The sequence below is a fragment of the Idiotropiscis lumnitzeri genome, chromosome 18 (genome assembly GCF_059441095.1).
Source record: "Idiotropiscis lumnitzeri isolate Australia: NSW breed Sydney's pygmy pipehorse chromosome 18, RoL_Ilum_1.0, whole genome shotgun sequence".
In the NCBI taxonomy this organism is placed as follows: domain Eukaryota; kingdom Metazoa; phylum Chordata; class Actinopteri; order Syngnathiformes; family Syngnathidae; genus Idiotropiscis; species Idiotropiscis lumnitzeri.
Window position 1 is genome coordinate 11570951 of NC_142408.1, and position 12641 is coordinate 11583591.

The following is a 12641-nucleotide window of genomic DNA, read 5'->3' on the forward strand; positions in this document are numbered from 1 at the left end:
TTAACCTGGTGAGTTACTGTGGTAATGCGTGTGGTTTTTTTTTTATTGCCTTTTTACCAGACTAGAAATCACAATAAATAAAACGCATGTTGCCAGGACCAAAAAAAAACCAACAACAACAAAACATACCTTTTCACATGTATCTTCCAATATTTTACAGTACACCTGTGTTGGTTGCTACACTTGAACTATGTGATCTATTGAAAAAACGAAGAAGAAAAAAAAAACACACTGCTAAATCGCTTCAATTCAGACCCTAAAAACGAGTGCTTGTTTAAATGTTCGCAATATATTTCCAACAAAGGCTACTCCACAGTCTCTGAACAAATTATTCAACACTTTTATCACCTGAGGAAGGTTACATTGTGAAAGGCTTGCCCTCAACCCCCCATGCAAGAAAAAAAAAAAGTCCTTTCTTGTGATGCAAGCGTCGCTCTGCGAACTGCTGTGAGATGTGGTCATGATACTCGTCGGGGTCTTACGTGTACTTCCAGACAGAAAAGGCCGAGAAACTTTGAGTGATCCTTCAGCGCTTCTGAAAAGAACGTGAACGCTGTTTTTTGTGTGTGTGTTTGCTTCGACACAAATAAATGTTGGATATCTGGGAGATGAATAACAGGAGATTCTGCCACTTTCTACATGGGCCATCACACTAGTTGACAAAATGAAGTTTTTCATGGTCCCTTCCTCTTCCACTGAGAGAGATTGTCAGTGTTGTTTCTTTTTCTCTTTTTTTTTAATGTAATAAAAAAAAGTGCTCAATAAAGGGCAGGGGTTGCAGGGTAGGGCAGCCTGTGGTCCAGTCAGGGCAGTCAATTCCTGGGATTTTTCTCAGAATGAGCGCTATAAAGACAAGATGGCTGCGAGGAGGATGAGGGCAGCGCAAAGCAGGAGCATGGAATTGCAGCACCGGGCAGCAGCGCTCACGTCCCTTCGAGAAGGCTCCGGTGACTCGTGACTGATGTCATCTGAAGCGAGAAAAATTACAACAATTGTTATGATTGAAGTGGCAAATTATCAAATAAGCCGGGAAGAAAGTGATGCTTGATTCTTGAACTAAACACACATGTGAGTGTGTCTTTATATTACAAATAGTAATGAGAGCAGAGAGAAGTCAAACACGCATGCACTCCAACCCCAAAAAATCTCTGCGGGGCCAATAAAATAAGGATTTTGTCTGGTCACTAAATACGACACTGAGAAGACAGCAAATACTTCACATGGTTTACATTAGTTACTGACCCAGAGAAATAGACAACGATTACGTCTTTATTTGGCACTTATTTAAATAGTTAGAATGAAAATACTCCAATGTGTTCCATCCACCATCCATTATCTATACCGCTTCTCCTCACTAGGGTCACGGGGAGCGCTGGAGCCTATCCCAGCTATCAGTTAGGCAGGGGACGTCCTGAACTGGTTGCCAGCCAATTGCAGGGCACACAGAGACGAACAACCATCCGCGCTCACACTCATACCTAGGGGCAATTTAGAGTGTTCAATTGGCCTACCATGCATGTATTTGAAATGTGGGAAGAAACTGGAGTACCCGGAGGAAAACCACGCAGTCACGGGGAGAACATGCAAACGACCGATGCTGTCTTTTACTGCGAGGCCATCGTGCTAACCAGTCGGGCCACTGAGCCGCCCCCCTCCAATGTGATAAGAAGGGTAATGACAATTAATTATTCATGAGTACGTGATTACTTACAATGTTATTTCATGTTATAAATGAAGTATTATTGCATACAAACAATTACTATATTCACATTTTTGGGGGTTTTATTTTAGAATTTTGTGCAGAGTACAGATACCTTGCATTGTACATGTGATCAGCTTTTTCGTACACTGATGACTTAATTAGCTCTATTTAGAAGCTCAACCATGATACTTATTTAAATTTGGCTACGCAAATTATGTAAATTGAATAATAAGTTTATGGGAGGAAATTGTCTGAAATGTTGGTGTTGCGCTATGAGTGGCATTTCTTAAGTAATAAAAAGTCACAGGATACACACACACAAATGCGTACGCACGCACAGGATATGGAAGTAATTCCACAACATATATTTCATATACTGTATTTTAAATATTATTATTTGTTTTTGTTTTAAAGTATTTACTACATGTGTTATTTTTATGAATTGTTAGATACATAAATGTTCCAATCCAGAATTTCCTACAGGGTACAAACATATAATGTTTACGTCCCAACCCCACTCAACACTCCCCGACCCCCCCAACACACACACACACACACGCACACACACAGAAATGCCCACATTTGCCGAAAAATCCCACAAACCTCTTGGTTCTAGACTGTTGTGACTGTTTTCGTCAAAGTCGACCCCTTCCTGTACGCTGCCAGAGTTTCGCACACAATTGTCTTGAAACACAAAGAGGAGAGAAGAAGACGTGTGATTACTGAAATCCGACGTCACTCATCTGCAGTCCTAACAATGCGCAACTTACTTTGCGGCCTCACAAAAACTTTGAGTCGAAGGCAGCTCCTTCTTCCTTTGGCGTCAGTGAGGGAAGCTTTGGAAAAAAAAAATAATAATCCGATAATCAAATACAAATGTTTCCAGCTCTTTTTCCTTCTGGTACATTTCAAAGGAAACATTTGACCCGTTTCAACCATTAATTGATTATAAACTACGACCAAATGAATAATTAGTTGCGATTTGTGACTTCAAAATATATGTTTTCTGTTGTTTATTACGTGCTGTAGCTTGGTTTAATATGGTAAAGACATACTTATCTAATCAAATTGCCAAACTCATCATACATCCTACAAGTACAGGCATCTTCAAGTTTAGCTACAAGAAACGAACAAGCTGTCAAGGTCGATGTTTTTTTCAGCAAAGGAATTCAACTTTATCTCCTTTAAAATAGTCCACCCCAGAGGAGTGTTATCTCTTTTTCTGAACTTCCTTCCCCTCATCCTGGTGTAAAAGCGTTTAGACTTTATATACATTCCCATAAAACTCAATGTCATCTGCACATTTCCATTTCTGCTATGTTCACCTTCAAAATCTTCAGCAGTATTTCGTGTTTCCAGAAACCTTTTTTTTTTTTTTGTATATTCAGGTAATTCACACACGACACACGCATCGGCCTGCCTTCCCCTTTGTGCTTTTGCTATTGTCTGGAATATTTTGATGTGTTGTCCAGCATTATCTTCATCTGACCATCTTTCCACTTTCTGGCTTCTCATGAACATAGAAAGACTGACCTCTGTCATTTCCTGGTGCCCCAATCTGCTTGAAGGATACGTTTACACGACAAAGATCTAGTACAAACGGCAATGTTTTTCCTTTGTGGTTTTTGGAGATTCTGTAGAGGCGTCGACTCTGTGACGTGATGTGATGACACCCTTTATTAGTTACAAATGTCCTGTCCTGTCCTGTCCCAGACTGCATACTGTAGTGCAAGATTTCATTCTCCCTCATGTAGAAGCTCTGCGTGACAGATTCCGACCCAGCGATGGATCTCAGTGTTTCCAGTCTTACCCGCGACGAGGATTAATATTTTAAAAAAAAGTGCAATATTAGATGCTGGCTGTGAGAGGAGTTAAAAAAAACAAACAAAAAAAACATCATAAACCTCGCAGTGAGTGGGAAATTGGTTTTAAAGTAGCAGATGCAGGATATAAACGTGAGAAAAACAACGTCAATCATGCTGAGTCTGTCCAGGTCAACGGGTATCCAATAACTTACCTCGCATAACGCCAGACACAATCTACTAGTCTCACTTTGTGTCTCTGAAGTGTGGTCTCATTCACTTGACTTGACTAATCCTACATTTTTTAGACGAATATAAAACATTTCTCGCTTCACTTAATAAAGGTCAAGGGGGACAGACAGCTTAACTAATTCAATAGACCACCAACCAAGGTTTAGGCCACAACTGCCCTAAATTAACAGAGCATTAGTAATGACTAAAATATTTATTAAAGTATGTAGAAACTCTTTTCAAAAATATGAAAATCTAATAATGTACACTTTTATTTCTTGATTTTGCCATCAAATTATAGTTGTTTAATTAAACAGAAGAAATAGTGCTGTTATGTTTAACTTAATTTAATTTCTTAACTTCTCAGAGAAGACATTAACCATCTTGAACTTAATGAATTCGTCATGAAATGCCGCAAAATGTTAATTTAGCTGAATTGAGCACCACATAAAAGCACTTCCTTACTACAACTACCACTAATATAGTAAATACTAATAGGCAATCAGTCTATGCATGTCCAACATTTCTAAGTCTCGAAGAGGACATCAACAGCAAAAAAAAAAATAAAATAGAAGCTGGATTGTTGCCGTGTTTGTTCGGCATACAGTTAGAACTTACATCAACAATAACAAAGGCCGCTGTTATGTTTTTGAATGCTAAAAAGGTCAAACTCCTTTAGTATAAACATATGACGGAGACCTAAACATGAAAAATGTATTTATTTGTCACGTGAGAATCAACAGATTTTTTTCCCATGTTCTTATCAAGGTTTGCCTCTCACGTTTATTTACTTTTTTTTTTTTTAAGTGTGTCACTCACATCCCATTCCATTGTCCTCAGTTCAGTAACGTTTCCAGCCTCATTCTCAGCAAACGCAAACATCCCTTCAGATTCCAACACACCAGCAATTACACTCGTGTCTCCTTTGCTTTACTCTCGTTTGCCGCTGAGGTCACAGTCTGGCTTTTCTATCCTTGAGCGACACGGCTGAGCTCCACTACCACTCACTGAAGCGCCAGCTCTCCCTACAATTTTACCTCCACTTCCCACTTAGAGCAGTATGACATGGCCTGTCACATGATTTAATTGAATGCAAACACATACAATTGACTAAACTTTTATGAGTACTCAGTGGTAAAACAAACAAACAAAAATAAAAATTTCTGTACAGTCAAGTGAATGCAGAAGCTACAGGTGTTATTCTAGCTTGGAACTTTAAGGACATTATAGCAAACCATATGAGAGTAATATACAACAAAAACGTACAACAATGATCAATAAAGGAAAATTTGATTTGCACTAAACATTTTAGACAGTACTTTGTTACTAAATGAATGCATCCATGTTAAAATCCTTAATTAAAACATTGACATAAGAGCCCTATTAGCATATTTAAAAGCAGCATAAATATAGGCCCACCTGTAACGGCACATTATAAACGTTTACAATGTTGATGGACAAAAAGGCAATAATGCAGAATAAAATATAATTTGTAAGGAGGCGGCTGCAGCCTCCTTATCGCTATTATTTCAGGTATGGTGCCAACAGAACATAGCAGTGAGGCATGTAAGGTCTCTTTGTCAGGGGAATTAGCCAGACCCTGATATAAATTCTGTGGGATCAGATGTGTAAGGATTGGTTTTTGTTGGGGTCTTTTGTACATGTTTCTCTGTGAGAATTTAAAGGTAAGCTGCTTGTGCTATCCAAGCCCACGTCGTTATCGATGCAGATCTGTGCTGAGTGTACACAAGCACTGAGCCTGGGCGTTTGAAGCGTTGGAGGCTTTACGGGGAGTCAGTCATCTCTCTCACAAGGGGAGAGCCAGACTCTCAACTGTCTCCTCTGAAAATTGGATTTCTATCCCCTGAGATTAGGATCAGGCTTCCTCTGCTCCACTACAGCTCTATAAGAAAAACATGCCGCCCTCAGAGGCCTTGAGAAGCCAGCAGCAATGACTTCATAGTCATCTTAGTAACCTTTGGCCTTGCTAGACCAGCCGGCAATACTGCTCGGCCTTTATGCCTGTCTGACAGACGGCCAGTAGCCAACAGCAGGTGTCATCTATTTGACGTGACCCCGCCTCCACTTCCCTCCCGCCTGGGGCCAGTGACAATCACCGTGGAGGAGGATAAAGGAGTATCTGTCTCACTGAGCCAGGCAGACATGACCCCCACCCCCACCTCACTTTGTCACTTACAGAGTCCCAATCCGAAGTGGACGCGCAATGCTTCAATGAGCTATCAGCTATTGTTATGCTTTGTTCCAATAAGATACAGTCTGCAGTGGGACCAATTGCAGCAGCTGCTAAAACACACTTTAACTGCTTATACAATTAGCATAATACAAACATGCAGTCTGAGTTCACTATCTGATTTTGCATCAGTGAGATATTCAACAGTTGTACCACATTATTTTCTTAACCGTTATGAACTGATGAGCCTACTGTCAACAACAACAACATTTGAACATAAGGCTCCTGGTTATTTACACTTTCATAAACCACCGTACACGCTTTCAAAAACAACTGTAGAATAACATGAAAAAAAATGCACCTGAAGGCTACCACTACAATACTCACCGTTGAGAGATGAGACATGAGTTTGCAAACATCAGTTAACAAGTACAGCCTGGTTCAGTGGATATCAAAATAATGAGAGCCAATAAAAACATCTTGTAATACATAACAATACCAAAATCCTGTGAAAATTTTACAGACTTAAATTTGAGACTGACAATTTTAACGGATTTGTGAGACACATGAATATTCCATTTGCAGATTGTGTTTTTTTAATGAATTTTTGCTACAATTTAATGCTGAATCCTTTTTACACTTTTTTCCCTTGAACGGTTATCGAAATACTTCAAATCTATCATCAGGAGCCACTGTATCTGTTTAGTCCCTCTTTCCTGCCCCTGCAGGGCAGTGACATCACTTATAAAAACATATGTTTCCAGCTGCTTGTTTTCCCCGAGTCTTCTCACCAGGAGAAAAAAACGGAAAGCTGAGCCCAGCCAGTAAGCAACAAAAGACACTTCAGTCTGAAACCTAAACAGTTGAAGGATTTTTCTCCTTGTGACTTATGTTTTGGGTTGAACCTCACTCCAGGGAACCAGAGCAAAACGGTTACATTGACATTTATTGTTCTTTTTGTAGTAATGCTCTTTAACAATTTTCATATTTCTAAAAGGTTAACATATTTCAAATTCTTTTGGCAAAAATACTAAATTAATATTGTGTATGAATGAAATTAATAATTTTACTGCAAGCATCACTGGGTGTATTTTGCGTTTTGTTTTTGTGGCACATAAAGATTAGCATCATCGATAAGTTTTAATAAAATAATATTAAGAGTCATCACGTTTGGCCTACGTCAAAAGAATAGTTTTATTTTTATCTCTTTTTTTAATTTTCTATAGTTCTTTCCATCAAAATTACATGACTTTGACTTTAGATGTTCCATTGCATATACATAATGTTGAAACCTGCAGAACAAAACTCAGAAGATTGTATAGACAGACTTAACTAAATAAAGTCATTATTTTAGGTAATTCCAGTCAATGATACTAATGAGTACCAGAATCGCCATACTCACAGATGTAGTAGTACTCCCTGCCAGGACGGAACTCAAAGCCTAATGAGAAGGGTGTAAAGAGCTGGAACTTTTCGGAGAACTTGAGTGGTCCATTTGAAGACAAAGGCCTGTTGCACTCCCAGCGCTTGAAGCCTTTTGCGGTGTGGTCACATGAGCTGTAGCCATCATAGTTCACCATGTAAAGCACATAGCGCTCGGCCCGCTCATCCGACACAGGACTGATGTAATGCGGACAGTAGACGTCAAGGTAGTCATTTATGCAGACGTCTATGTGGTAATCCCCCCGGTAAAACCTAAAGCACAGGCAGAAAAAAAAAAGTCAAATATTAGTAACTATAGTGTGTAGATAATACACCACAGTAAAGCTTTACATGGAGCAAAAAAATGTGTTCTTATTCCATGAATGCAATATGCAGAATACCAAGTTTTGACTAGTGCTGGCACATAAAGAGCATTGTTGCTTAAATTTTAGGGTGGTTTAGTTTCCTTTTAGCCCCGTATCCCATTGAGAGGGGAGGTTTTCTGAAAGTAACAAAATTTGAACATGTTCAAAATTTGCTACTTTCAGATTTCTCCACCCAAAACTAACAAAATGTGTTTTGTCAAATGTGGTACATGCTGAGTTAGAACACTGAAGATGAAGAATGATCTGGACAGAAGTAAAAAGAATTTTCTAAATATAGTACAGTATTGACTTTATTTCTGAAGTTGTTCATGCTAATGCTAACACCAAATGAAAATACTGGCAAAACTAAGTATCCATTTCTTGTAGCTTATGCTTCTTATGATCATTCGACCATGATGTTGGCCAAAGAGTCCTGCTCTTATTGTGTATTTGTTCATCAGTATTCTGTAACCAGCTCAAAGGCATATTAGCATGAACTTCCAAAAGTCTACTTCCGTCCTCATGACAAGAGGATATTATTGAATGTTTGGTTTTTTATCTTGGAGTGAGAGTATGATGTTCTGTCCAGGCTACATCTATGTAGTGTTTGCAAAATCTGACTATGTCAGACAACCAAACCCTCTCGGAAGACTCCATTGAATCCCTCTTCAACACGTCAGCACCATGGCAGAAATCCTCCCGTGAAACCCCTTCATCAGTCGAAAGCCATGTATCAGTGTCAGTGCTAAGCAGTGATAACTTGTGTTGGCGCAAAAATTAAGGCCCCATACAGGGTTAATTGTCAGGTTAGCATTCACCATAAGAGGATCCCATTCTGGAATGTGATTTTCATTAGCAAATAAGAGGACTTGAAGACAGCTTGTGCAGGAGTTTCGGAAAATGATTCACGTGTTAAAGCTTAACTCTGCCCCCCAATTTTGCCTACTGTAAATTGTGTGGCAAAGAGAGAGGGAGTAAAAGCTCAGCAGGGATAAGACAGGTATTCATTCGAGACGAGAATGATTGGAAACATATATTCCCAAAGGCGACATATAAGCCTGCGTATCTGAGGCTTTTTGCGGACAGCGATTAAAGCCATAGCGGCTGGTTGTGTCACTATGGCTGCTAATGGGCCTTGGCTCAGTATCAGTGACATACTAAAGATGTCTTGAATACTCCTCTGTTCACTGACACTGAAGTCATGAAGAGGGGGAACAGGCTGGTGACTGTGCCCAAGCAGTTGCCAAACAACACACCAGATTTGTTTAGCTTGGTAAGACTGGAATTAGCTGGCTCCAGATCAGAAAATGAGTCTTCCTCCATGTGAATGCTAGCGGGGAAGGGGTAGCTGATCTGTAGCCAGGTGAGACTGGAAAAAAAAGGGCTTGATACACAGCTGTTGCAACTGACATGTTGGGTCAAACATGTTCGGGCTACATGAGACGTGAGTAGCATGATGGGAGGTGTTCGGGGTATCGGGTTGTTGCTACACAGATTGTACATATGTTGCAGGATTAGTGGCCACAGATGAGTAGATGTGTGTTATGTGGTATTATCATTTACATTCTAATCTTTTTCCCTCTCTCTTGATTATAGATTGGTCAAAAATGAAACCAAAGACCATGTTTTCTCCAGAAAACCCCCATCACCTCCAAGATTTTGGCTCCGGGCAAACACAACGTGTCGTCCCATAGCCTTCGTTTCATTACAGATTGCTGATATTATGACTAGCAGGGGTCAAGCAACTCCATGGTATCACGACCTTAGCCAGAAGCAATGGTCTTGCTTTGTCCTTCTGTCATTAGTGAACTCCATATGTCAGCTTTAACTTAGCTCGTGTCAGCGGCTGTCTATCAAATCTGACCCAAACCGAAGAACTTCCAACTAATCAACAATAACATTTGGAACAGCTTTTTCAAAATGCTGATCAACCTCTTAGGATTCACTCCTAGATAGTGTCTGGAGTGGTATTCCCAGTTTCGAAAAACTTCTACAAAAGCAGTCTCAAGTGAACAATTCAGATTTTCCCTGCATACAAATGTCACGACCAAAAGAGAAGTAAAACGGTCAGGGGCCATTGTTGCGTCGTGCAGTCAAGCATGAGAATAAGTTGTTATGAATAAGGCAGTATTTTAGGATTTGGCATAGATGCTACTCAGGAAACAAAATATAAATATATGTCACGAAAATTTGACTAGATTATTACAGCGTGGCTGAAAGCTCAACGATGTTATCGCACACATAAAAAACATAACACAAATGCCTCAAAAGACATGGAAAAGATAGGGAAATGAAGGAACGGTAACAAGTAAAATTGGGCAAGAAAACGAACAGAAGGAGTGATTTATGTTCAGTTTTTGAAAAAGCACTCCAAAAAGTCGTACGGACTTTTATTTCCATCAGATTATGACATTCATAGCAAATTCGACGATAATGGGTGGAGGTACGGGGCCAACAAAACCACTGACCTTAGCTGCGAGGGAGCACAAAACAATTTGTTCCAAAATGGGGGTAAAACATGTCTTTAGGCTGCAACTATATCTTTCTGTGTTATGTTCCCAACCAGGGGTGTGAGAATTCAGATTTCACAAATGTTCATTGATCCTTTTTCTTCTTCAGATAAAATCTTACTTTACTGCACCTAAAAAATGTTTTGTAGGGTTGTGAGGCAGAGAAATATTTGGAACCGAAATATACAGGTAATAGGTGGGTAATATTCCTCCAGACAGAATGGGAAGGGTGAGAAAAAGAGGGTGCTCCAGATGTTCGCCAGATGAATGTATAATTCAGCAACAGAAAAAAGATTCTGCAAAGCTACAAAAACAGCCTGACTCAAGACGCATTCAAGTCGACATTTTAGACTTTTACTGTCCTTTGGTTTCGATTATGGAAAAAGCTGATCGGAGTTTTCTTCTGCTGATGTCTGCTTTGATGTTGACTATCTTTGCCCTAAGAGTATCCAGCATCCCCCACTGTGCCTTCATGAGACACTTTTCCTCCCAGGTCATCAAATACAGATGGAAAAGTGAACCACTGGCAGTAATATGACACACACCAAGATTTCAATTAACTCAAAAGTAAACACAACGAAGACAAAGTGAGAATGGGAGTTCTTTGTGACTACATGCACAACATGGTAAAATATAATCTGTTGATGTACGCAGATTATGTTTTAGCTTCAAGACAGTTCCACGTTTTTACTTTTTTTTTTTTTTTTTTTTTTTTATATGATATGATATCAGTTGGTACCTTAGTATCGTTGACTACAGATTGGGGTTTATATTAACTCGAAACTGAAAGTTTGGACACTAGGTACAAAAACTCAACTCAACTAACTAAACAGTGAGGATTGCATTTAAACCATCAACTCTACAGAGCCTTCAAAGAGAACTTTCATTAATCAGTGTTTCAAAATGGTTTGGGATTTTGGGGCAATTCTGTGACACATTAAGCATTCACAGGCAATTTCAACAGATTTCCTTTGTTTATTTGGATGGGGGGAGGCAGCGGCAAGTGGTGGTGTTTTGTTTTGCTTTTGAGGGGTGGAAAACAAACAACATTTAACTTTAAAAACAACACCACAGTTTAGGACTCTTGTATCATAATGATCCTCTTTAAATAAAAGAACCTATAATCCTAAATCCATTTGGCATGGGGATCAATGATTTTGGATTGGTTGAATGACTCAGCTAGTAAAAGGATCTTATCAATGAATCTGTAACCGGAGCTCTTAGCCAGGCACATAACTACAGATAATCCTACTTTTCAGTCAACTCACTACCTTGTTTGCTTTCTTTATCCCCCATCTGTTGTGTTGGCCTGGCACCTTTAAGGTATGGTAGAGCCAGTAAGGAGAAAAACAGACACTGTGTTTGTTTTGTGTGAATTTGGAGAAGGAGATAGGAAGTGTTAAGAAAAAGAACGAAAAAGACTGCAGAGGGAGTGATGAAAAGAAATTAAGAGCGACAGGAAAGTTATGGAACAGTTAAGGAATAAAGAGAAATGGAGGGAAGCATATTTGTCATGCATTAAATGTGCTGTTAAATTTGATGCAGGGATACAAGAAAACGGAATAGGAACGATACTTGTCCTTACGCTATTCTTTTATCATGCCACTATGAGCTCCCGGGTTTTCCCACTAGGGGGTACTCTGTGCCAATAGGGGAGGAAGGCAAAGGTTGTGACATGATGTCACTAAACAAGGTCTGGCAATCTGCCCACAGGGTTGGGAGTCTCCATCAACCTCTCTCCCTCTCTGCGCACGTCCCATCATTCGAAGCATTGCCGCAAGGAAATTAAAGTCATTATTACTGAGTAAGCTAATTACATACACACATCTGTTTGTGGTCTTTCGCTCATGTGCACGCACACACACAGTTATTAAACACATAACGTGCCTGTCAAGGGACTCAGTCCGATGGGGAGTTGACAGCAGTAAGATGGGAAAATGGAGCTTGTAAAGTATAGACAGTGTTCTGTTTTTTTTTCCCTCTCTCTCTCACTCTGCTGGGAACAAAGCCAAGGGAGATGAATAATTGGTCTCAGATTGAAAACACATTGCTGCTTGTGGGAAGGTACCTAAGATACCTAAAAAATACAAGCGAGGCCGGGGATCGAGTGAGAGGAAACACAGACAGGAAGAATGTACAAGTACTGTCTGTTTATGGAAGCTGGTGGTCCTCACTGTGCGAATCGCTACTCTGTGAATACAGCTGGAGACAGTGTGTGTTATGTGCTATGTATAGTTCTCTATCTGGATGCATCGTTCAATTGTCTGAATCAAAGTGATTTTCTGCATAATGTGTGTTTTCACCGTTCAATATGCAAATATATTTGTTGATCATACACTACATAAGGATAAATATGTTTTTCATTAATTTAAATTAATTTTCAAATAATAATAAAGAAACAGGTTCACATGGAGACTT

General features: G+C 39.6%; 1 protein-coding gene across 1 annotated transcript in view; it reads right to left on the minus strand.

Annotated features, from left to right (window-relative positions):
- Window positions 1-526: 526 nt before the first annotated feature.
- LOC148319526 (ephrin-A5b-like) overlaps window positions 527-12641 on the minus strand; it is a 59445-nt gene continuing 47330 nt past the window's right edge. Inside the window, exons 2-5 of the mRNA XM_088282174.1 lie at window positions 7329-7621; window positions 2473-2538; window positions 2306-2386; window positions 527-968 (exon numbers count right to left, since the gene is read on the minus strand). Of these exons, the coding sequence (XP_088138300.1) occupies window positions 844-968; window positions 2306-2386; window positions 2473-2538; window positions 7329-7621 (565 nt within the window). The 3' untranslated portion in view covers window positions 527-843. The remainder of the gene's footprint in view (window positions 969-2305; window positions 2387-2472; window positions 2539-7328; window positions 7622-12641) is intronic.